At 46.6% G+C, this 26722-nt stretch overlaps 2 protein-coding genes across 5 annotated transcripts in view; one reads left to right on the top strand and one right to left on the bottom strand.

Moving 5' to 3' along the window:
* Positions 1 to 4513, top strand: part of LOC140426519 (hippocampus abundant transcript 1 protein) — a 44262-nt gene extending 39749 nt beyond the window's left edge. Inside the window, exons 10-12 of the mRNA XM_072511392.1 lie at positions 1247 to 1344; positions 1774 to 1937; positions 2876 to 4513. Coding sequence (XP_072367493.1) covers positions 1247 to 1344; positions 1774 to 1937; positions 2876 to 3073 — 460 coding nt within the window. The 3' untranslated portion in view covers positions 3074 to 4513. The remainder of the gene's footprint in view (positions 1 to 1246; positions 1345 to 1773; positions 1938 to 2875) is intronic.
* Positions 4514 to 22344: 17831 nt separating this feature from the next.
* LOC140426515 (spindle assembly abnormal protein 6 homolog) overlaps positions 22345 to 26722 on the bottom strand; it is a 121834-nt gene continuing 117456 nt past the window's right edge. For 3 of the 4 annotated variants that reach the window (XM_072511383.1, XM_072511385.1, XM_072511386.1), the window contains one exon: positions 22345 to 26065. In XM_072511383.1, coding sequence (XP_072367484.1) covers positions 25959 to 26065 — 107 coding nt within the window. In that variant the 3' untranslated portion in view covers positions 22345 to 25958. The remainder of the gene's footprint in view (positions 26066 to 26722) is intronic. The other variant, XM_072511384.1, reaches the window with a different exon arrangement.

Here is a 26722-nt window from a genome sequence, read left to right as displayed (position 1 = left end):
AGGAAAAGAGTGCCCCCACGGCACAGGCCTGCCCGCGGATCGGTGGGCCCCGATCGCGGGCCAGGCCACCACTGTGGGGGCACCCCCCGGGGCCAGATTGCCCCCCCCCCCAGGACTCCGGAGCCCGCCCGTGCCGTCTTGTCCCGCCGGTAAGAAAGGTGGTTTAATCCATGCTGGCGGGACAGGCATTCTAGCTGCGGGACTTCGGCCCGGGGTGCAGGAGAATCGGGGGGGGGGGGCGCCGCCAACCAGCGCGGCGTGATTCCCGCCCCCGCCGAATCTCCGGTGCCGGAGAATTCGGCAACCGGCGGGGGCGGAATTCACGCCAGCCCCCGGCGATTCTCCAACCCGGCGGGGGGGTCGGAGAATCTCGCCCATTATTCTATGAATGAATGAATGAATATCGCTTATTGTCACAAGTAGACTTCAATGAAGTTACTGTGAAAAGCCCCTAGTCACCACATTCCGGCACCTGTTCGGGGAGGCTGTTACGGGAATTGAACCGTGCTGCTGGCCTGCCTTGGTCTGCTTTCAAAGCCAGCGATTTAGAAAGCAGACCAAGGCAGGCCAGCAGCACGGTTCAATTATTTCAAGCAGTGTTAATTTATTTTTCTACGTTGTATTTGTTGTTATTTACATAGTGATAATACAATTTGTATTTTCTTTCTGGTGTGTCCTGTGCAATTGTCTTCAGGGTTCATGTGTAACTTTTTAGTTGATCCAGTCAACAGTACTAGGATGTGTAAAATGTTTAAAATGATAGAAATCAAGAGTGTTAGTTTTGTACAATAGAATTACATTTTTATCGTGGAAATTACAGTATTGAAATAGTCTGTTCAATCCAGTCAGTGTTTACCGTGGGAAATCAGGGTGAGCTACTCCTGGTGAAAGATTTATGGGGCACTTTGGCATGGGCATGAGCCTAGAGCAATCGGTGGAGGGCTGGGTGCATGCTGCTATAGCTTTAGGAGCAGGAGGGAGGTGTACCAGTCGCTGGCCCTCCCTGGGAACGGGACAGCAAACCACCGCCGAAAGGGGATCACTGTTAACAAAATTCTCTGGTGTGGAATACGGAACAAACCGGCGTCCTGGATGGAAGGTGACGCAGGACGACCCGGCCTAATATTGTATGGGATGGTTGGTCACCCTATGGGAAATAGTCCTAATCCCAAGTGCCCTATCCTTTTATCCTCTTTCCTTCAATATTGTTGAGCCTAACTATGTAACATTAATGTGCATTGACTAGGATGATGTGGGCAGCTGGAGCAGTGGCAGCCATGTCCAGCATTACTTTCCCAGCTGTGAGTGCATTGGTGTCGAGGAATGCTGATCCAGATCAACAAGGTAAAGTTTTTCCTGTCCTAGGCTCAAGGGGCCGACGGCCTACTCCTGTTCCTATCTCTTGTGGTCTTTGGAAACCCTGCTGCTGAATTAGAGAAAAAAAAAATTGATTGTTCTAATTTGTATTTGATATGTGCTTTTTTCCCCTTGATCACGCAACAAAATTTTGCATTTAGCTACAAATGCAAAACATTTTTGTTATTAAAAAGGAACCTATGCTTTGACTTTCAATTGATCTTGGGTCAGATTACAGGCAGCTTTATTATCTGGACTTCCATAGGGAATTGTTCAGCAATGGCACTAATATGTGTCTCATGTTAATCTGTAATATAGCTATTAAGGGATACAATCTTTTTGTTTATAATCGAGAGATAATGTTCCTTTTGAAATACAAAGTTTGAACATGAAACTAAAATGTACAATTGTTTTCAGGTGTTGTTCAAGGAATGGTCACAGGAATCCGAGGGCTGTGTAATGGCCTAGGGCCAGCACTCTATGGATTTATATTCTATATTTTTCACGTGGAACTAAATGAAATATCAGAGAATGATGCTGGGTCACCTAAAAGTAGGAAGGCAGATAGTCATTCTCAACAGGTACAGTGTGGGTATTTATACCAGGTATTTACTTGGCAACTTGCTTTACAGTGCAAATAGTAATGCTAAAACTGTGATCATCTGTGGTAAACGCTTACATTCTGACCCAGTGAGCAATGTTAAATTGCATGAAAGGATGGAAGAGGCACTCTTCCTTATTTATACTGCTGAGTGTTACATAGGTATAATACTTTATTTTCCTTTACTTATATGCACCGGAGGAGGATGAACAGTTCAAACAACTATGCTCTAAATAAGAGTGAGAGCATAAATTTACACATGGCACTTAGGTCAGTGCCTCTAAACGTGCTGACCTGCAGTGAACCTATTTGAGCAATCTGTAAGTTGGCAGTGGTAATTGGAGATGGTATTTCCTTATATTGGGTCTTCTCTGAACTCCACTAGGATTTCATTTGGAGTTTCTGAATGGCCATTGTAAGAATTCGGCAAACTTGTTATTGGAACAAAACATCTCAATTTTACGTTTACATGATCAGAATAGGGAGTTCCTGCAACATTTACTCATCAAGCCCTTTCATTCAGCAATGTGTCAAACATTTTACACTTTGGGATTGGTGCTGGTTTGCAGCAACCAAGCATTTTACTAATTGTTTTTCTAAGATAGAGAACATATTCAGAGAATATCAGTTCCAGGTGATGCCAGAGGCTATCCGGTTTCTGTATTTCCCTGGTTTATGTGTTACTTGTATTGTTGGGCATTCAAAATTTCTTTTGGCTGGCTGATGCTGTCAGAAGTTAGAGCAGAAGATCCCTGGGAACTAAGTATTTAGAGAGGGGGTTTTTCACACTGAGAATTTTAAAATTATTGAATTAAATATTTTTTTAAAAAGTAAATATGTAAAAGTAACTTGTTTTTTTAGTGTTTATATTGTGGTGTTAAATATTTTAACATTGTTTTCCTTTTTTTTTTTAATCAGGGTTCAATCATTCCTGGACCACCATTTTTATTTGGAGCATGCTCAGTATTGCTGGCTTTGCTTGTTGCCTTGTTTATCCCAGAATATAGAAACATGTCTGTAAGATCTAGCAACTGGAAGAAACACACTAGTAGCCATGGCCATCCACAGGTCCCTTCTGACGCCAAAGAACCTTTACTTCAGGACACAAGTGTATGACGACGAGATGTAGTTTGTTCCAGTACCCACAGTGACATCCGATGAACACTGAAAACTGTACTGGGTACAGTCTTTTTTTTAAAAAAAAGTCTCAGATTGTGGTGTTGACCTATAAAATAATCCAGGAATCTGGGCATTGCCACTCAGGATTGATTGTGTTGATCCCTTCAAGATGACAAACTTGTCGCAGAAATGCAATTATAGCAGGAGTTCTACAGAGTAGAATTGAACAAACTTTCAAGAAACAGATTTAAGTATTTACTAAAAAGCTTCCCAGGGATTGGTTTATTGTGGATTTCTGATGTGATGTTACTCAAGACCCTGTGACATGGCTAAAAGTGCATTTTGTGCCATATAAAGAAAAATTATTAAACACTTAGAGTAGTTCTACTTTATTTAAGGATGTAATCAATATTAGCAATTGATCTAGATCTGAAATTGTGGTCACTCAATACTCCTATGCTGGAGGTGTTTTGCTGTATATGGGTGTAGACCTATCCTATTCACAGTGGAACAGATGATAATTTGTACAGCATCCATTTTAAGCATTCCTTTGGAAGCCAGGGTGGTTAGATACTTAAGCCTTAAATGTTGTAGAAGTACTTGAACACAAATTGAAAGCTGGTTGCCAGTTTATTTGCAAGAAAAAGTATTCCCGGCAGCATGATAATTAAGATGTAAAATCAAAACATTGCATGTGGTATTTTCTTTCCAGTATTTACACAGTGTCACATCAAGTTAATTTTTAAGCTAGCTTTGAGAGTTCAGCTATTTCAATCCGCCACTTCATCTCAAGTATCATGTTAATGAGAATATTTCAGACTGGGATTGGTGCTGGAATGCCTTACTGTCATAGAGTGAAATGGTACTCCATTTCAACTTTCTCAACAAACTAGTCTAAAAGGCAGTTTGTCTTAAAAATGCAGTTTTGAATGTTTACCAGGAGCACTGTTACTGATGGGTTTTTCCATTTAAATACATTTTTAATACCACCCTTTCTATGCCTTTTGAAGTTTTGTTTTCTATACTTTTTATAGCTGTTGTAATGAGTGATATTTATTTAACTTCAAACCAAGTGGTATTGATCAAAACATTAACTTTAAACAGCTGTATGTTAAAATGTCCTCTTAATTTAGTGGCCTTTTTAGCAAATGATCCATTTTGTGGTAAATAAAAGTTAATCACAGTACCAAATTTGCAACATTGGCAGACATCAACTTTCTTAAATTGCCTGAGTGGTTATTTGAAATGTAACAAAAACATTGTATTGCTTTGTATAAAATGTCAATACATTTATAAAGTAACTCCTGAAAAATCCATTATTTCATTCTGTGGTGTTATTTTGCTCAACGCCTTGTTTATGGCCATAAGAAAAATAAGCTCAAACAATGTAAATATGTCATTGTCATTTAGTTTAATAAAGCTAAATATTTTAAATTACGCATTTGTCATTGTTTCTAACTTTACCTTGGGCAATTCATAAAACTTTAAAACATCAACAGGTACCCCAAAAAAGAGCTATTTTAAAACTTGTGAATCTTTTCTAAATTATATTGCATCTCATATTTCCTAAATGAAAGCTGCTCACCAGCTCACTGCTCTGTCATGCTCCACCATTGTTTAGATTTAATGCCGTACTCAGTGAAACAGTTTGTGGTTCTGTGTTATTTGCTCTAATACTTGAGATTTGTACTTGTAAACTCAACATCTTTTCAGTCATTCTGTATAAACTTTCCAAAAGTCACGGCAATTGCTATTTATTGAAGCTATCAATCATGGTAATCACATCTCTGTTGCACAACTGAATCTTTGCACTTGCACACTTTAGGCATCTCAAGTTGTATTTTTCTTACTGGCATTGCACCCCGTTCCAAATCTTTGTAAATGGCTTCTGGTATTTTGAAACTTGGGCAACAGCAATCACCTTTTATACTCCATTCCCCCACTCCCCATTTGGCACAGTGTTGAAAGTTTGGGTATAATAGCTAGGCTGCGAGCTAACAGCAGTGAAAATTGATCTTTCACCACTTCTGCAGAATATGACATGCAAATTCAGTGCTTTGGTTGTACAAGCACCACTAGTATGCACCTCTTCATTGGAAAATAGTTCAGGAGCTCTAGTGTTTCTTAGCTTTCAATGCCCCCATGGTAATCATTTTTAAGCCAGGAGTTGTGGGTTCAAATCCCATTTTACCATATGATGTAGGTTGACACTTGGACAGCACTGAAGTGTTACATTTCAGATGATGCGAGGTCTCATCACCTTCTCAAGTGGGTTTTTAAAAAATCCCAAGACACTTTTCAAAGAGCAGGGCAGTTCTGGCCAAAATTTATCCATAAACAAACATCAAGTAATTATTGGGACTTTGCTGCAGGCTATTTATTTATTTAAAAAAACATTTTTTTCTTTTAGAATACCCAATTCATTTTTTCCAATTAAGGGGCAATTTAGCGTGGCTAATTCACCTAACCTGCACATTTTTGGGTTGTGGGGTGAAACCCACGCAAACACGGGGAGAATGTGAAAACTCCACACGGACAGTGACCCAGAGCCGGGATCGAACCTGGGACCTCGGCGCTGTGAGGCCACAGTGCTAACCCACTGTGCCACCGAGCTGCCACCTACTTGCCGTTGTTTATCTACATTCAAAAGTAACTGATGGCTATACAGGACTTTTGGATATTCCGATACCATCAAAGATTTCATGTGTGAATGATTTAGGATTTCTGACAAACAAAGAAAATTACAGCACAGGAACAGGACGTTCAGCCCTCCAGGCCTGTGCCAATCATGATGCCCAAACTAAAAATAAAACCTTAAAGAACAAGGAAAGGTACAATAGACTGCTAATCAGCTTTCTATACATCTCAAGACACTACCCATATGCTTTAACTTTATATAAGAGCGGCACGGTTCCAAGGACCCGGGTTTGATCCTGGCCTTGGTTCACTGTCGGTTTCTGCGTGGGCCCCCCCCCCCCCACAGGAGAGGTAGATTGGCCACATTAATTTGCCCCTTAATTGGAAAAAAAAAAGAATTGGGCTCTTTAAATAAAAAAAAAAACTTTACATATTAATCTGCTATCTGAGACCTTGTTGAAAGCCTTCTGAAAGTCTAAAAAAACCACATCCGCTGGTTCTCCCTGGTGAACTCCACTAGTTACAGCTTCATAGAATTCTAGTAGATTTGTCCTGGCTTGTGTACCCATGGGAATCTACTGGGGAGCTGTGAGGTGCTCACATCACCAGAATTGCCAATTCCCCATTAGCGGTAGCCTTCAGCTGTGTGGCCAGCGGCTGCCACAGTTAGTGGGGCTTAAAGTGACCTTCACCAGATCATCACAGATGGGGTCCTACACAGGGGCGTTCGGTGGGGTGGACAGACAGCAGCTGCCCCTGTTATGTGTATAAACAATCTGGGGGGTGGCATTGTGGACTCAGGCAGAGCCCCTTCGCCCTCCCTTCAGCCCAGGGGCGACCTCCCCAACGATGGTGGCCCACCCTCCCCCGACCGAGCCATCCAGCCCTGAGGGCTCACCACAATCCCCCCCCCCCGGAACACTGGAGCAGCAGGACCGGTGCCCCCAGGCTGGCTGCTCGATTTTGAAGATGGCTACTCACCTCCTTGGTTTCCCACAGCAGCCATTGTGCTAGCGTCACGATTTTAAATAGGTGTGCTAAAGACCACTCACTGGGAAGCTGGTTGGATCGAGGATCCACACGAGGAGGAGGAATTAACCCTACCTAGGGCATCAGCCAACAGACCTTCCTCGATCTCCTCCCCCAGCTCCTCCCATTTACCCTTCAACTCATCTACCAGCACTTCCCCCTCTTCTTTCAACTCCTGGTGTATTTCCGACACCTTGCCCTCCCCGACATCACCCTATCTTGAACTTCTTGTGCCGGGAGCAACGGGAATTCCCTCACCTGTCGCCTCACAAAAGCCCTCACCTGCATATATCTAAAGGCATTTCCCGGGGGGTAACTCAACTTCTCCTCCAGTGCCCCTAGGCTCGCAAACGTCCCGTCGATGAACAGGTCCCCCATTCTTCCAATCCCCGCCCAATGCCAGCTCAGGAACCCCCCGTCCATCTTCCCCGGGACAAACCGGTGGTTACTCCTGATCGGGGACCACACCGATGCTCCCATTGCACCCCGGTGCCCCAGATCCTTAGCATTGCCGCCACCACCGGGCTCGTGGTATACTTTGTCGGCGAGAGCGGCAGCGGTGCCGTCACCAACGCCCCCAGGCTCGTTCCTTTACAGGACGCCATCTCAATCCTCTTCCATGCCCCCCCCTCTCCCTCCATAACCCACTTGCGGATCATCGCCACATTTGCTGCCCAGTAGTAGCTCCCCAGGTTTGGCAGCGCCAACCCTCCTCGGTCCCTACTGCGCTCCAGGAACCCTCTCCTTACTCTCGGGGTCTTATTCGCCCACACAAACCCCATAATACTCCTGCCTACTCTCTTAAAAAAGGCCTTGGTGATCACGATAGGAAGGCACTGAAACACAAAACAGAAACCTCGGAAGGACCATTTTGACCGACTGCACTCTACCCGCCAGCGAGAGCGGTAGCATGTCCCATCTTTTGAAATCCTCCTCCATTTGCTCCACCAACCTTGTCAGATTCAGTTTATGTAGGGTCCCCCAACTCCTGGCTATCTGGATCCCCAGATACCGATAGCTCCCCTCCGCCCTCCTCAGCGGTAGGTCCCCTATCCCTCTTTCTTGGTCCCCCGCCTGCAATACAAAGAGCTCACTCTTCCCTACATTGAGCTTATAGCCTGAAAACGCCCCAAACTCCCTTAGAGTCTGCATGACCTCCACCATCCCCTCCATTGGATCCGCCACGTACAGCAACAGGTCATCCGCATATAGCGATACCGATGCTCTTCTCCCCCTCAGACCACCCCCTTCCATTTAGTAGACTCCCTCAATGACATAGCCAATGGTTCGATCGCCAATGCGAACAACAGGGGGCACCCCTGCCTCGTCCCTCGGTACAGTCGAAAGTACTCCGACCTCCGCCGGTTCGTCACTACACTCGCCATCGGGGCTCTGTAAAGGAGCTTAACCCAACTGATAAACCCTCCCCCGAACCCAAACCTACGCAGCACCTCCCAGAGGTACTCCCATGCTACTCGGTCAAAGGCCTTCTCCGTGTCCATAGCTGCCACTATCTCCGCCTCTCCCTCCTCCGATGGCATCATTATCACGTTTAAGAGCCGCCGCACATTGGTGTTTAGTTGCCTGCCCTTTACAAATCCCGTCTGGTCCTCGTGGATTACCCCCGGGACACAGTCCTCGATCCTCGTGGCCAGCACTTTTGCCAGCAACTTTGCATCCACATTGAGGAGCGAGATCAGCCTGTACGATCCACATTGCAGTGGGTCCTTGTCCCGCTTTAGGATCAAAGAAATTGTCGCTTCCGACATTGTCGGGGGGCAGGGTCCCCTCCTCTCTTACCTCATTAAAGGCCCTCACCAGGATGGAGATTCTTAATTGGTGATTATTGGTTTCTCGCCATGCAGCGACAGGACCGGATCTCACCAACAGGAGTGGGTCGGTTAGATCGGAAACCGATCAGCGCCTGGCATGGTTTGCAATTTCGGTCTCTGCCACAATCTAACCTGCCCGCTCGTTTTTGCGCACGATGCTGGTAGATCGCGTCCTCAATCTCTGAACAGTTAAGCTATGAGTATCCTTATGCATTGCAAGGTAATTGAACAGGGCGGCACAGTGGCACAGTAGTCAACACTGCTGCCTCACAGTGCCAGGGACCCGGGTTCAATTCCAGCCTTGGGTGACAGGAGTTTGCACTTTCTCCCAGTGTCTGCGTGCGTTTCCTCCGGGTGCTCCAGTTTCCTGCCACAGTCCAAAGATGTACAGGTTAGGTTGCCCGGCCATACTAATTTGCCTCTTACTGTCCAAAAGATTAGATTGGGTTACAGGGATTAAGGTGGGAGGGGGGGCTTGGGTAGGATGCTCTTTCAGAGGGTTGGTGCAGACCCAATGGGCCAAATGACCTCCTTCTGTGCTGTAGGGATTCTATGACACCAAGAGAAGAGCTTTGCTCCATCTAGCCCATCTTCCCATTTTTAGTTGATACCTAATAACAGCCAACTCTTATTTGCAGACAAGAACCTGCCTAGTTTCTTCCTGAAGACATTAATGTTACTTGTTATAGTACCCATGTTGGAAAATATCCACATATTTACTGTTCCTCTAGGTACAAAATGTATAATCTATAATTTCCTGTGGTGCTGAATATATTTCAGATGGCAGTCAATTAGTTAGAGACTAAAACTGATACTCTAGATCTGGAGAGCATTGATTAAACCAAAGAGCTCTGCAGCATGTGAGCAAATTTGATTCAAGCTGAAATTTCTTTCCTTGCCAAATTTCTGTAATGTATTTTCTCCTTACCGAAGACAAGCAGGTTTTATGGGGGAGGGGGGGGGGGGGGGGGATTCTGAGACATCCTGCATTACAAAGATAACGTAATAGCACTGTGAAAACAGTGAGAAATGACTTCCTATTCTTGTTGATAGTATGACTGTCATCATCTTTCTCGGGCCTAGCACTGGGTGCCAGAGTGCCTGCCTAAGTCAACTGGGGGGGAGAGTCTTTAATAAGTGACTTATATTGATCCATGACCTGGATGATTAATCTTACTAATCTGTAACTGACTGAGCAAGCCACTGAAAGAGGGATAGCTATCTTCCTTGACAGAATAATTAGTGGCTTTCACTATGGGGAGTTCCCGGAGTAGTTAAAACACTATCAGTTATTTGCTAATGGAGATCATCCAGCTAAGTCGCTCATAATAAATTGTTACTTTTTCAGCGTAGGTTCTCGTCTCTAGAGCTTTCCTAGTGCTTCTAGGAATTTAAACTTACTCAATAATAATAATCTTTATTGGTGTCACAAGTAGGCTTACATTAACACTGCAATGAAGTTACTGTGAAAATCCCATAGTCACCACACTCCGGCACCTGTTCGGGTACACAGAGGGAGAATTCAGAATGTCCAATTCACCTAACAAGCATGTCTTTCAGGACTTGTGGGAGGAAATCGGAGCACCCGGAGGAAACCCAAGCAGACACAGGCAGAATGCGCAAACTCCGCACAGACAGCGACCCAAGCCGGAATCGAACATGGGACCCTGGCGCTGTGAAGCAACAGTGCTAGGTGCTGTGAAGCAACAGTGCTAACCACTGTTCTACCGTGCCGCCCGATAACTGTAACATATACAGTTATATTTTTAGTGGGGTTTTATTACAAACACTTAAAAATATAAAACAGATTTACAGAGTCTACAAAATGCAAGTCTGCTAACAGTTTGTCATTGCTAAAAGAGAAATATACTTAAACATGCATATCCAGAAGCTATCTCTACTTCAAAACTGTTAACCGAGTAAAAAAGCCATACTTACAAGTCCAGAATGACCTGTTTGAGGAAACAGGCAGGAACAGAACCTTGACTCTCAGTTACAGGACCAGGAATGTTGATCAAATCGGACTCTTTTAATACATTTTTCTTCCCTTTCTCTAGATAGCGTGCTGGTAAATATCCTGCATTAGGCTATCTTAGAGGCAGCTATTAACACATGTAGATTTATATATTTTTTCTTTTTAAGGACAGTGATAGTCTGGTATCTTTTAGCCTGAACGGAACTAGCCTAAGTGGAACATTTTAAAGATGGCTATTCACATTTGTAGGATTAGTATTATTTTAAGGATGGTCGACCTTCACAGGACGTGTTATCGGTGCTGGTGTCAGGATGTCATATGGCCAGATTAATAGTCATTTGAGGACCATGTTATTTCTGCTCTTCTTGCTAAGCTTTTACTAATGATATTTCTTAGTTGGGAAGAATTTATGTTTATCAATTCAAGATCCTGCAGTACAATTTATTCTCCTTCGTTGTTTGGGGTATTTTAAACTATTTAAGTCGTGTTCATAATTCTATTGTTACGTTTCTATCTCAACGGGTATTAGGGATTCTGAATGATAATTACATGATGCAGGTTTCATCTACTATTTTGCCATCTGGAAACTGGGACGTAACAGTAAGTGCTCAGCTACGTACGCGTGCCAGTTTCTACCTTTCGGCGATGGATTTGGTTCTAATAAAAGCTTTTACTTCAACTGGTTTTGTGGTTGGTGTGATGTTCATCGCAGTTCTTTGCAGAACTTCTAAGGAGCACGCTGCAACTACAGATAAACATAATTCCCAATTCAATGGGGTGTAATTTTCCATCTAGGACATGGTTATTACAACAATACAATAAACCCAACCCACCCCTGCACTCCACCCTGCCACCCCCCAATCACAACCAGCCGGTGGGGCAGCACGCGGCCCACTCAAGGGGGACCCCTACAGTAGCCCCTATAGGAGGGTGCCCGACGGGGGCCGCAGAGCGAACCACTGAGAGGAAGGGGGAGAGAGACTTGTGGGGCAGGGGCTGCAGTGCAGGCGGTGCCTGAATGTAGCCCGTCAGAACTGATTGGGCACGGGGGTATGCACTATGCTAACATATCTGTCTTTCACCCCCTGACAATTGACCTCTGAATCCAACCAGGAATAGTGACCATCTTCCAAGCCACCACAGCCTTGGGGAATGCACTAAGACTGTAAGAGCAAGAGCTGCTCAGGGAGGACCCTGCCCCAGAGGAACAGGAGGCAGCCGGTAAGGACGGAGAGTCGGCCTCCCAACAGGCCACGGAGGGGGTGGGAAGGAAGCGCTGCATCAAGCCTCGTATGTACCAGCCGTAGCGGTCATTCGAGGACCTGTTGGACCGGGTATGCCGTTAAAAGACTCCGGCTGAGGAAGGGGACAGTGCGACATATCTGCCAGATCACAGCGCACCCAGAATCGCAGGGATATGGGGAAGGTCACCCGCTCCAGGTGGCCATCATGGTGACTGTCGCCCTGCACTTTTACGCCAAGGAGTCCTTCCAGGCACCGAGTGGGGACTTGTATGGGATCTCACAGACCTCTGTGCACAGGTGCATCCGTGCCATTACGGAGGCCCTGTATGCACAGTCAGCACACTATGTCAACTTCAATGTGGGTCGAGCCCACCAGGATGCCCGGGCAGCGGAGTTCGCCACCATCGCCAGGATGTCCCAGGTTCAGGGGGAAATCGACAGGATGCATGTCCCCCTACGTTGAGACCTGGTTGAGGGAAGGGCAGGATTGGCAGCTAAACGTTCCAGGATTTAGATGTTTCAGGCGGGATAGAGGGGGATGTAAAAGGGGTGGCAGAGTTGCGCTACTGGTTAGGGAGGATATCACAGCTGTACTATGGGAGGACACCTCAGAGGGTAGTGAGGCTACATGGGTAGAGATCAGGAATAAGAAGGGTGCAGTCACAATGTTGGGGGTTTACTACAGGCCTCCCAACAGCCAGCAGGAGATAGAGGAGCAGATAGGTAGACAGATTTTGGAAAAGAGTAAAAGCAACAGGGTTGTTGTGATGGGAGACTTCAACTTCCCCAATATTGACTGGGACTCACTTAGTGCCAGGGGCTTAGACGGGGCAGAGTTTGTAAGGAGCATCCAGGAGGGCTTCTTAAAACAATATGTAGACAGTCCAACTAGGGAAGGGGCGGTACTGGACCTGGTATTGGGGAAATCAGCCCGGCCAGTGGTAGAGGTTTCAGTAGAGGAGCATTTCGGGAACAGTGACCACAATTCAGTAAGTTTTAAAGTGCTGGTGGACAAGGATAAGAGTGGTCCTAGGGTGAATGTGCTAAATTGGGGGAAGGCTAATTATAACAACATTAGGCGGGAACTGAAGAACCTAGATTGGGGGCGGATGTTTGAGGGCAAATCAACATCTGACATGTGGGAAGCTTTCAAGTGTCAGTTGAAAGGTATTCAGGACCGGCATGTTCCTGTGAGGAAGAAGGATAAATACGGCAATTTTCGGGAACCTTGGATAACGAGAGATATTGTAGGCCTCGTCAAAAAGAAAAAGGAGGCATTTGTCCGGGCTAAAAGGTTGGGAACAGACGAAGCCTGTGTGGAATATAAGGAAAGTAGGAAGGAACTTAAGCAAGGAGTCAGGAGGGCTAGAAGGGGTCATGAAAAGTCATTGGCAAATAGGGTTAAGGAAAATCCCAAGGCTTTTTACACGTACATAAAAAGCAAGAGGGGAGCCAGGGAAAGGGTTGGCCCACTGAAGGATAGGCAAGGGAATCTATGTGTGGAGCCAGAGGAAATGGACAAAATGAATACTTTGCATCAGTATTCGCCAAAGAGAAGGAATTGGTAGATGTTCAGTCTGGAGAAGTGTGTGTAGATAGCCTGGGTCACATTGAGATCCCAAAAGATGAGGTGTTGGGCGTCTTAAAAAAATATTACGGTAGACAAGTCCCCAGGGCCTGATGGGATCAACCCCAGAATACTGAAGGAGGCTGGAGAGGAAATTGCTGAGGCCTTGACAGAAATCTTTGGATCCTCACTGTCTTCAGGTGATGTCCCAGAGGACTGGAGAATAGCCAATGTTGTTCCTCTGTTTAAGAAGGGTAGCAAGGATAATCCAGGGAACTACAGGCCAGTGAGCCTTACTTCAGTGTTAGGGAAATTACTGGAGAGAATTCTTCGAGACAGGATCTACTCCCATTTGGAAGCAAATGGACGTATTAGTGAGAGGCAGCATGGTTTTGTGAAGGGGAGGCGTGTCTCACTAACTTGATAGAGTTTTTCGAGGAGGTCACAATGATGATTGGTGCAGGTAGGGCAGTGGATGTTGTCTATATGGACTTCAGTAAGGCCTTTGACAATGTCCCTCATGGTAGACTAGTACAAAAGGTGAAGTCACACGGGATCAGGGGTGAGCTGGCAAGGTGGATACAGAACTGGCTGGGTCATGGAAGGCAGAGAGTAGCAATGGAAGGATGCTTTTCTAATTGGAGGGCTGTGACCAGTGGTGTTCCGCAGGGATCAGTGCTGGGACCTTGGCTGTTTGTAGTATATATAAATGATTACAAAGAACAAAGAAATGTACAGCACAGGAACAGGCCCTTCGGCCCTCCAAGCCCGTGCCGACCATACTGCCCGACCAAACTACAATCTTCTACACTTCCTGGGTACGTATCCTTCTATTCCCATCCTATTCATATATTTGTCAAGATGCCCCTTAAATGTCCCTGTCGTCCCTGCTTCCACTACCTCCTCCGGCAGCGAGTTCCAGGCACCCACTACCCTCTGCGTAAAAAACTTGCCTCGTACATCTACTCTAAAGGTAGAAGGTCTAATGCAGGTAGGGAATATACAGTGAATGGTAGAACCCTCAAGAGTATTGAAAGTCAGAGAGATCTAGGTGTACAGGTCCACAGGTCACTGAAAGGGGCAACACAGGTGGAGAAGGTAGTCAAGAAGGCATACGGCATGCTTGCCTTCATTGGCCGGTGCATTGAGTATAAGAATTGGCAAGTCATGTTGCAGCTGTATAAAACCTGAGTTAGGCCACACTTGGGGTATAGTGTTCAATTCTGGTCGCCACACTACCAGAAGGATGTGGAGGCTTTAGAGAGGGTGCAGAAGACTTCCGGGTGCGGCGATGACCAGCTGAGTCGCACGTTTCGGCAGCTCCCGGTGGAACGGACTTTTGGGCTCTTAATAAGAGCCCCAACGGCAATTTTAACGGCTAAAAGTACTGTGCGGTGAACCAGAAGGGAATCCCCCCTGGATACGGATGGAAAAAGGAGAGGAAGGTGGCCGGATTGCAGTGGATCCTTTAGAGCAGCGGCAAGGAAGGCAAGCAAAAACCAAGATGGCGTCGGAAGGTGGCAGTTTAATATGGGGCCCTGAACAACACGAGTTTTTGAAACGCTGCGTGGAAGAACTCAAAAAGGAAATGAAGAAGGAGCTGTTGGCCCCGATATTACAGGCGATCAAAGGGCTAAAGGAGGAGCAAAAGACCCAGGAGCGGGAGCTTCGGGTCGTGAAGGCAAAGGCTGCCGAGAATGAGGACGACATACAGGGCCTGGTGGTGAAGACGGAGACGCACGAGGCACATCATAAACGATGTGTGGAAAGGCTGGAGGCGCTGGAGAACAACGCGAGGAGGAAAAACCTTAGGATTCTTGGTCTTCCTGAAGGTGCGGAGGGAGCGGACGTCGGGGCATATGTGAGCACGATGCTGCACTCGTTAATGGGAGCGGAGGCCCCGGCGGGTCCGCTGGAGGTGGAGGGAGCATACCGAGTGATGGCGCGAGGACCGAGAGCAGGAGAAATTCCTAGAGCCATAGTGGTGAGATTCCTCCGTTTTAAGGATAGAGAGATGGTCCTTAGATGGGCAAAGAAAACTCGGAGCAGTAAGTGGGAGAACGCGGTGATCCGCGTATACCAAGACTGGAGTGCGGAGGTGGCGAGAAGGAGGGCGAGCTTTAATCGGGCCAAGGCGGTGCTTCACAAAAAGAAGATAAAATTCGGAATGCTGCAACCGGCAAGACTGTGGGTCACATATCAAGGGAGGCACCACTACTTTGAGACGGCGGATGAGGCGTGGACTTTTATCGTGGAAGAAAAATTGGAATGAGCGGGTTATTAAAAAAAGAACGTTTGAAACAAAGTGGTGGGGCGAGTATGGGGGGCGAAGAGGGGGGTAAAAAGAGGGGAAAGAGGAGTTTTATGTTATTAATCCTGCGATGTGGTAACTTTTCTCCCTTCCACAGGTGGTGGTGGAGGGAGGAAGGGAGGTGGAGGAGATGGGGCGTTGGCCATTGGGGGCGGGGCCAAGGGGGAAGCGCGGGCTCGGTTCCCGCGCTATGATAATCATGGCGGGAATAGGGAAGCAGGAAGGAGGGGGCGTCGCACGGTGCGAGCCGAGGTCACGGGGGGAAGCAGAGGTCGGCCAGGGTTTGCTGACTTCTGGGAGCAACATGGGGGGTGTAACTACGCTGGTGGGGGATCTAGCGGGGGGGGGGGGGGGGGGGGGAATTATTGGGCTGCTGCTGCTGGGGAGAGGGGGGAGCTGGTATGGGGTGGGATGGGCGGGGGGGCACCGCCTGGGGGGGGGGGACACAGCTGCGTGGGAACCGGGTGAGGAGCTGGAAAAAGGGGATGGCTAATCGACAAGGGGGGGGGGGGGGGTAAAAAGCCCCCCAACCCGGCTGATCACGTCGAACGTGAGAGGGCTGAACGGGCCGATAAAGAGGGCACGGGTACTCGCACACCTTAAGAAACTTAAGGCAGACGTGGTTATGTTACAGGAAACGCACTTGAAACTGATAGACCAGGTGAGACTACGCAAAGGTTGGGTGGGGCAGGTGTTCCATTCGGGGCTAGATGCGAAAAACAGGGGGGTGGCTATACTAGTGGGGAAGCGGGTAATGTTTGAGGCAAAGACTATAGTGGCGGATAGCGGGGGCAGATACGTGATGGTGAGTGGCAAACTACAGGGGGAGACGGTGGTTTTGGTAAACGTATATGCCCCGAACTGGGATGATGCCCATTTTATGAGGCGTATGCTAGGACGCATCCCGGACCTAGAGGTGGGAAAGTTGGTAATGGGGGGAGATTTCAATACGGTGTTGGAACCAGGGCTGGACAGGTCGAGGTCCAGGACTGGAAGGAGGCCGGCAGCAGCCAAGGTGCTTAAAGATTTTATGGAGCAGATGGGAGGAGTAGACCCATGGAGATTTAGCAGACCTAGGAGTAAGGAGTTTTCGTTTTTCTCCTATGTCCACAAAGTCTATTCGCGAATAGACTTTTTTGTTTTGGGAAGGGCGTTGATCCCGAAGGTGAGGGGAACGGAGTATACGGCTATAGCCATTTCGGATCACGCTCCACATTGGGTGGACTTAGAGATAGGGGAGGAAACAGAAGGGCGCCCACCCTGGAGAATGGACATGGGACTAATGGCAGATGAGGGGGGGTGTCTAAGGGTGAGGGGGTGCATTGAAAAGTACTTGGAACTCAATGATAATGGGGAAGTCCAGGTGGGAGTGGTCTGGGAGGCGCTGAAGGCAGTGGTTAGAGGGGAGCTGATATCAATAAAGGGCACATAAAGGAAAGCAGGAGAGTAGGGAACGGGAGCGGTTGCTGCAAGAACTTCTGAGGGTGGACAGGCAATATGCGGAGGCACCGGAGGAGGGACTGTACAGGGAAAGGCAAAGGCTACACGTAGAATTTGACTTGCTGACAACGGGTACTGCAGAGGCACAGTGGAGGAAGACACAGGGTGTACAGTACGAATATGGGGAGAAGGCGAGCAGGTTGCTGGCCCACCAATTGAGGAAAAGGGGAGCAGCGAGGGAAATAGGGGGAGTGAGGGATGAGGAAGGAGAGATGGAGCGGGGAGTGTTCAAGGCATTTTATAAAAAATTATACGAAGCTCAACCCCCGGATGGGAGGGAGAGAATGATGGGCTTTCTGGACCGGTTGGAATTTCCCAAGGTGGAGGAGCAGGAAAGGGTGGGACTGGGAGCACAGATTGAAATAGAGGAAGTAGTGAAAGGAATTAGGAGCATGCAGGCGGGAAAGGCTCCGGGACCGGATGGATTCCCAGTTGAATTTTACAGGAAATATGTGGACTTGCTCGCCCCGCTACTGATGAGGACCTTTAATGAGGCAAAGGAAAGGGGACAGCTGCCCCCGACTATGTCTGAGGCAACGATATCGCTTCTCCTAAAGAAGGAAAAGGACCCGCTGCAATGCGGGTCCTATAGACCTATTTCCCTCCTAAATGTAGACGCTAAGATTCTGGCCAAGGTAATGGCAATGAGGATAGAGGATTGTGTCCCGAGGGTGGTCCATGAGGACCAAACTGGGTTTGTGAAGGGGAGACAGCTGAATACGAATATACGGAGGCTGCTAGGGGTAATGATGATGCCCCCACCAGAGGGGGAAGCGGAGATAGTGGTGGCGATGGATGCCGAGAAAGCATTTGATAGAGTGGAGTGGGATTATCTGTGGGAGGTGCTGAGGAGATTTGGTTTTGGAGATGAATATGTTGGATGGGTGCAGCTGTTGTATAGGGCCCCAGTGGCGAGTGTAGTCACGAATGGACGGGGATCTGCATACTTTCGGCTCCATAGAGGGACAAGGCAGGGATGCCCTCTGTCCCCATTATTGTTTGCACTGGCGATTGAGCCCCTGGCAATAGCAATGAGGGGTTCCATGTGGAGGGGAGTACTTAGAGGAGGAGAAGAACACCGGGTATCTCTGTACGCGGATGATTTGTTGTTATATGTAGCGGACCCGGCGGAGGGGATGCCAGAGATAATGCGGACACTTCGGGAGTTTGGAGAATTCTCAGGATATAAACTGAACATGGGGAAAAGTGAGTTGTTTGTGGTGCATCCAGGGGAGCAGAGCAGAGAAATAGAGGACTTTCCGCTGAGGAAGGTAACAAGGGACTTTCGTTACTTGGGGATCCAGATAGCCAAGAATTGGGGTACATTGCATAGGTTAAATTTAATGCGATTGGTGGAACAAATGGAGGAGGACTTCAAGAGATGGGACATGGTATCCCTGTCACTGGCAGGGAGGGTGCATGCGGTTAAAATGGTAGTCCTCCCGAGATTTCTCTTTGTGTTTCAGTGCCTCCCGGTGGTGATCACGAAGGCTTTTTTCAAAAGGATTTAAAAAAGGATTTTGTGTGGGCCGGGAAGACCCCGAGAGTGAGGAAGGGATTCTTACAGCGTAGTAGGGATAGGGGGGGGGCTGGCACTCCCGAACCTAAGTGAGTACTACTGGGCCGCCAACATCTCAACGGTGAGTAAGTGGATGGGATAAGAGGAGGGAGCGGCGTGGAAGAGATTGGAGAGGGCGTCCTGTAGGGGGACTAGCCTACAAGCTATGGTGACGGCCCCATTGCCGTTCTCACCGAAGAAATACACCACAAGCCCGGTGGTGGTGGCGACTTTGAAAATTTGGGGACAGTGGAGACGGCATAGGGGAAAGACGGGAGCCTTGGTGGGGTCCCTGATAAGAAATAACCATAGGTTTGCCCCGGGGAGAATGGATGGGGGATTTGGAATATGGCAAAGAGCAGGAGTAACGCAACTGAAAGATGTTTGTGGATGGGAAGTTCGCAAGTCTGGGAGCGCTGACCGAGAAATATGGGTTGCCCCAAGGGAATGCATTCCGGTATATGCAACTGAGGGCTTTTGCGAGGCAACAGGTGAGGGAATTCCCGCAGCTCCCGACGCATGAGGTGCAGGACAGAGTGATCTCAAAGACATGGGTGGGGGACGGTAAGGTGTCAGATATATATAGGGAAATGAGGGACGAGGGGGAGATTATGGTAGATGAGCTGAAAGGGAAATGGGAAGAAGAGCTGGGGGAGGAGATTGAGGAGGGGCTGTGGGCGGATGCCCTAAGTAGGGTAAACTCATCGTCCTCGTGTGCCAGGCTAAGCCTGATTCAATTTAAGGTGTTACACAGGGCGCATATGACTGGAGCACGGCTAAGTAAATTTTTTTGGGTAGAGGATAGGTGTGCGAGATGCTCGAGAAGCCCAGCGAATCACACCCACATGTTCTGGTCATGTCCGGCACTACAGGGGTTCTGGGTGGGGGTGACAAAGGTGCTTTCGAAAGTAGTGGGGGTGCAGGTCGAACCAAGCTGGGGGTTGGCTATATTTGGGGTTGCACAAGAGCCGGGAGTACAGGAGGCGAGAGAGGAACCAGAAAGACTCTCAGGGTTGTTAATATACATGTATAATATGTATAGGTCGTTGCTATAAATAATTGTATATTGGACTGTTAAATCATATTTTTGGAGAGTGTTTATCTGAGACAAGGCAGTTCCCATTTAGTTTTCGTTTTCGTTATATATTATTTATTCTTTGTTTATAAAACAGGTCAGTTATTTATACTGTTATATTATTGTGTAAAGGATACACAATGTACTGTGATGGTTGACCAAAAATCTTCAATAAAATATTTTAAAAAAAAAGAGAGGGTGCAGAAGAGATTTACCAGAATGTTGCCTGGTATGGAGGGCATTAGCTATGAGGAGCGGTTGAATAAACTCTGTTTGTTCTCACTGGAACGACAGAGGTTGAGGGGTGACCTGATAGAGGTCTACAAAGTTATGAGGGGCATAGACAGAGTGGATAGTCAGAGGCTTTTCCCCAGGGTAGAGGGGTCAATTACTAGGGGGCATAGGTTTAAGGTGAGAGGGGCAAGGTTTAGAGTAGATGTACGAGGCAAGTTTTTTTTTTTTTTTTTTTATACACAGAAGGTAGTGGGTGCCTGGAATTCGCTACCAGAGGAGGTGGTGGAAGCAGGGACGATAGTGACATTTAAGGGGCATCTTGACAAATACATGAATAGGATGGGAATAGAGGGATACGGACCCAAGAAGTGAGCAGTATGGGTACTGGCATGTTCTGCAGGATGGCATGCAAGCAGACTGTCCTCCAGGTTGGGGGGGGGGGGTTACAGATGTGTGGGACAGGCTTTGGTGCCAGGGGCACAGTGCTGCCTACTCACCCTGGCCGCCTTGAGGAGGTCATGCAACTTCTTACAGCACTGCTGTCCGGTCCTGGCGGTGGGGCCCAAGGCGCTCACAGCCTCTGCCACCTGTGCCCAGGCCCAGTGTACGGCAGCAGGTGGCAGCCTCCTTCCCACCCTGGGAGAACAGGGTGGTCCACCTCTCCTCCACGGCGTCCAGCAGGATCCCGAACTCTGTGTCCGCAAACCGGGGTACCGCTCTTCGTGTTGCCATCTTGTTGGCTAGTATGAGCGTGTGTGGAGTGGAGTGCTATTATGGGCTGCAGCTTGTCAGCCTCGAGTGGTAATCCTGATCCCGTCGAATCGGACACCATTTTCATTGGAACCTATCAAATTCCATGTGGTGCCAGTGCTAGCCTATTAATGGATCATGAATTGCTCCGGGACCGGTGGCAATATAATTGTCATAGCAGTCCACTGATTCAGTCAACACTTTGATCCGGAAACGGAGAATTCCGCCCATTGTGTTTAAAACTTAAGTAATCAAGTCATGGGATTTGAGTGGGATAAAGATGATGTAGTGGCCAGGCCTGTGGCAGAGAATTTTGGGATCAGTCCTGCCAGAAGCTATGAGCTGAATAGCAGCTTTTGTCAAATGTTGTGAGGTTAAGCAATAGTATGACACAGACAGAAGGATCTTTCTCTTCAAGCAGTTTTTCCAAATATCTCTTTGCTTGCAAACTTTATTTATAAGTAGCTTTTGATCCGTGATGGAATTTGCTTAATTAGAGGCAAAGAAGGTATTAGTTAGTAGTAAACAGGGTTTCCTTTTATTGTTAAGAATTGTTGTACTGTTAATTAACTTTTAAGTATAAGGTATTTCTTTTATGATAAGATGTTTTAATACTGTGGTAATAATAAAGTTTGTTTTAATACACCATATCCCTATTTATGTGTGAATTACTACAATTGTTGAGGCCTTGTCCGGTTCCGGATGTAAATTGGGGTCTGGTCCAGGATCGTAATAGTGGACAGTTAGAGGAGCTTTAACAGTTCCTGAATGATGATGACAATGATAATGAATGCCTGTAGTAGTAACAATAATTCAGATTAAAAAAAGGATGGTGGTCAGTTTAGAATGTTGGGCAGCTGTGTAAATGACATTGTTTTAATATTCCCTTTGACCTGCATGTTAATCTGTGGATTTCTAATTAATGTGACCATCGGCAATACAAATAGCCACTGTTGCCGTGTTTGAGGGAGCAGAGATGCTATCGTAGTTGTGGGAGAATCAGATGTGATGACAGCAATACTGTGTGGGGACAGTTTGGACAGGATAGATAGTGAAACATATGGCTGAGTGGGGTGGCTTTGGTGAAGGGAAGGGAAGGGAAGGAGATCCGGCCTGTAAACCTTGTAAGGGCTGGAATATTAATAAATTTATCCTTTCTGAGAAAACGGGCATCTTAGAGTGTGTTATGGAGTGGGGCGGTGGTAGGCGATTTGGTGGGTCAGAAAGGAATTAGTGGTATCAATTTAGCAAGGCGAATGCTCCTAACCTCTCTGCAGTAAAGTCAACAGCGAAGTTGACAGTCTCGGTTATTTTTAAAATACATTTTAGCCCGTGACTTTAACGCTTCAGCTGATATAAATCCATCCACCAGAGAAAGGAGGGGAACAACCACAATCCAGTACAAATCCACACACTTGTCCGTAAAACCGGCATTTCCGGTAAATAGGTATTACTTAAAAATGGGATTTATCTGTAACACTAAATGCAAATTGTTTCATTGTGCCAACGATACAGATTTTCAAAGCATTGTTAATAAAAGTAAAAAGAACCAAGAGTCAATACAAATATAAAAATATTTATTTAATTCTGCTTCAGCATCACTGGGCACGGATTCAATGCCATTTTGTAAGAAATAAAAAATCTTTGTTTCAAATATATACATTCTTTATACATTTTTATAGCGGCAAACATTTTAACTTTATAACAACATGTCATAAATGCCGAACTTAGTACTAGCTGTGCAAATTTTACACCAAATGTGAAAACAGTATATACAGGTCAGATAGGTAATGCTACATAAGTCGAACATTGCATTTTTGATGGGACTTTTGACCAATAGAGATTATTTTCAAGGTCTCTCCTTGCTTTTTTGACCCAAAATATATAGATTACAATCAAGGTCAGATTAATGAGAAAGTTAATTTACATTCAAAATCTAATCCCCAAGGTTATGTTTTTCATATGCAACTAAGGGCATCTACCTCATCCCTCGGTCTATCCTTTTCCACCATCAAACATACGTTTTGGAACCTGAACACTTACCCTGATTGGTTGAGAGTGGGAGGTTGTGGGGCAGAGGTGGGAGAAGGAAAGAAAGCCAACATCAGTATTATGCTTTTCCTCCCCACAGACATAGAGAAAAGACTATTACCAGACATTTTACCAGCCTCTACCTTAAGCATTCACTCCCTCCATCACCAATGCATAGTAGCAATAATATGTACCACCTACATTACAAGATGCTTTGCAGCAACCCATCAAAGCTCCTTTGACAACACCTTCCAAAGCTGCAACTTCTACTACCTGGAAGGACAAGGGCAACAGATGCATGGGAACACTACCACCTGCAAGCCCCCACCCTCATCCCCACCCAGTCACACACAATCCCTACTTAGAACTAGGTTGTTGTTCCTTCACTCTGCAGCAGTTCAAGAAGGTGGTTCACCACCAGCTTCTCAAGGGCAATAATGCAAAACCCACATCCCACAAACTAATAAAAAATGTGAGAAAAGGCGGAGAGAAACAAGTGCTAATGAGCACTTGCGGAATCTTGTTCAATAGCACCAACAGCACTGAATTCCCCACCATCAAAATTCTGGTGGGTACCATTGATCAGAAACTTAACTGGACTAGTCATATAGATACTGTAGCTACAAGAGTATGACAGAGGCATGTAACTCACCTCCTGACTCCCCAAAGTCTGTCTACCATCGACAAGATACCATCTGGAAAGCACAAGTCAGGAGTGTGAAGTCGCTCTCATCCAGGCAACTGGAGAATATTCCAAAAACACTCAAGAAACCCAAACACCATCCAGGAAAAGCAGCTGCTTAATTGGCACCTCGGCTACCACCTTAAACATTGACACCTTCCACCACCAACACACGGTGGCAGAAGTGTATACCATATACAAGATGAACATACAAACATATGTATTAGGAGTAGGAGCAAGTTGGCACGGTGGTGCAGTGGTTAGCACTGCTGCCTACGGCGCTGAGGACCCGGGTTCGATCCCAGCCCTTGGTCATAGTCTGTGTGGAGTTTGCACATTCTCCCCGTGTCTGCGTGGGTTTCACCCCACAACACAAAGATGTGCTGCATAGGTGGATTGGCCATGCTAAACTGCCCCTTAATTAGAAAAAAATAATTGGGTATTCTAAATTTATATTAAAAAAGGAGTAGGAGTGGGCCATTTGGCATCAAGCCTCTCCACCATTCAGTAGGATCATGGCTTATCTGATTGTAATTTCAACCCCACAGTCTTGCCCAACTCCAATAACCTTTCACCCCCTTGTTAATCAAGTCATTCTAGCTCTGCCTTAAAAATATTCAAAGACTTTTTTTCCACCGACCTCCTGTTGAGGAAGAGTTCCAAAGAATCATGGGTCTCAGGGAAATAAGTTCTCCTCACCTTTGTCTTAAATGAGCAACCCCTTATTTTTACACAGTGACTACTCGTTCTACATCCTCTCCATATCCATCCTGTCAATACCCCTTAGGGTCTTAAAGGTTTCAACTAAGCCACCTCCTATTCTTTTAACCGACAGTGGATCCAAGCCTAACCTGTCCACCCTATCATCACAAGAAAATCCACCCATCGCGGAGTCTAGTAAACCTTCTCCGAATTGCTTCTAATGCATTTACATCTTTAAAAAAAAGATCAATACTGTACACTACTCCAGATGTGGTCTCACCAGTACTCTGTACAACTGAAGCATAACTCCCTTATTTTTGTAATCAATTCCCCTTACAACAAACAACGTGGGCAGCACGGTAACTCAGTGGTTAGCACAGTTGTTTCACAGCTCCAGGGTCCAAGGTTAGATTCCTGGCTTGGGCCACTGTCTGTGCCGAGTCTGCACATTCTCCCCTGTCTGCGTGGATTTCCTCCGGCTGCTCCGGTTTCCTCCCACAGTGCAAAGACGTGCAGGTTAGGTGGATTGGCCATGCTAAATTGCCCTTAGTGTCCAAAAAGGTTAAGTGGGGTTACGGAGTTACAGGGATAGGGTGGAGACGTGGGCTTGAGTCGGGTTCTGTTTCCAAGGACTGGTGCAGACTTGATGGGCCGAATGGCCTCCTTCTGCACTGTAAATGCTATGATTCTATGAACATTTTATGAGCTTTCCTGATTACTTGCTGTACCTGTATACTAAGCTTTTGTGATTCATGCACTGAAACACCCAGATCCCTCTGAATCTCAGGGCTCTGCAATCTCTCACCATTTAAATAAGGTTTCTTTTTTATTCTTCCTTCCAAAATGGACCATTTCACATTTGCCCACATTATATCCATTTGCCATTTATTTGCCCACTCACTTAACCTATCTATGTCCCTTTGTAGCAACTCGCTACCTCCCTTGACAACATTTTACAGATTCATTACCTCCAATACCCAAAGTACAAGGGGCAGCAGTCACATGGGAACGCCAAACCCAGCTACAGATTCTCCTCCAAGCTTGGAAATATATCACTGTTCCTTCACTGACATTGGATCAAAACCTTGGAACTCCCCAAACACACTGGGGTGCCCCCACACAAAAGGTACTGCAGCAGCTCAAGAATGCAGCTCACCACCACCTTCTCATGGGTAACTAGAGATGAGTAACAGATGCTTGCCTTGCCAGCGACAACCACATTCCATGAATGCATAAAAAAAGGTCTTGTGCCCCAAGTCCCTCAATACCTACACAATCTTTAGAGCTGTGCCATTAAGGCTTTATTATCTCTCCCTCCCTCTTCCAACAAAATGCATGGTCTCACTTCCCTAAATTAAATTCCACCTGCCACTTGTCTGCCCATCCTGCCAGCTTACGTTCTATTACAGTTGGTGAGTATCATGGATAAATTTTGAAACGTTGCACTGTATACCAAGAGCCAAGTCAATTACATATGCTATATATATATTCTACATATACACATATAATATAAGACCTTTCCTTGTCATGAGCCAATGACAATTCATTCCTCATGGGTTTCTCCATAATTGTCAAGTACATTCTTCTTTGATCGCACGGGTAAAACAGTTACAGCTTGCAGTAATAGCTTAAATCACCATTAGCTTTGAAGAAATTGACCATTACAATTCCAATCAATCCAAATGTTAGATTGTCCAAATTTTGTCTCAATACTTTTTAGGACTGCTGAGCCTACCATCAAAAATTACTTCAGGATCAGGATGGTTTTAGTTCTTGTCCACGGAAATAGGCAGAAGCTGGAGGAAGTAGCCCAGATTTCATGGTTTGTGCTCCTCCTCTAGATGGGAATGATTTTTGATGTTCTAATAAAATAAAAATATATTTAAAAACTGAACTAAGAACATTTAATATTATCTGCAAACACTTTTATATCAAATGGATTCCACTATGTTAATAGAGCCTCATGGATAGATCCAAAATAATTTTGATATTCTGAATATGTGCTATAATTAGTCACTATCAAATGTTAAAATGTTCCTATATCTATATCGCAGGTATTACATTTTCTACTCAACCTTAAAGTGAAAAATTACATTGACCTCTCAAATTACACAATAGCAAGATCAATAAACACAGCATGAAAGTCAAACCATTATAGATGGCTGCATTAACTTAACCACGAAACGGGCACGGGGACGACCGATTCTGGCCCCCAGAGGGGGCCAGCATGGCGCTGGAGCGGTTCACACCACTCCAGCCTCCCTTCCCAGTGCCAAATGGGCGCCGCGCCAACCCACGCATGCGAAGTTGGGCCGTGCCAACCTGCACATGTGCAGGGGACTTCATCAGCGCGCCGGCCCCAACTCAACATGGCGTCAGTGTTCAGGGGCCGGCCGTGCAGGAAAATAGGCCCTGAGGGGAAGAGGCTGGCCCGCTGATTGGTGGGCCCCGATCGCGGGCCAGGCACCCCCCGGAGACGGAGCCACCCCCCCCGCCCCCCAAAGGTCGCCCCCCGACCG

This window comes from Scyliorhinus torazame, chromosome 7 (genome assembly GCF_047496885.1).
Source record: "Scyliorhinus torazame isolate Kashiwa2021f chromosome 7, sScyTor2.1, whole genome shotgun sequence".
NCBI lineage: Eukaryota > Metazoa > Chordata > Chondrichthyes > Carcharhiniformes > Scyliorhinidae > Scyliorhinus > Scyliorhinus torazame.
This window is presented reverse-complemented; position numbering and strand designations above follow the sequence as displayed.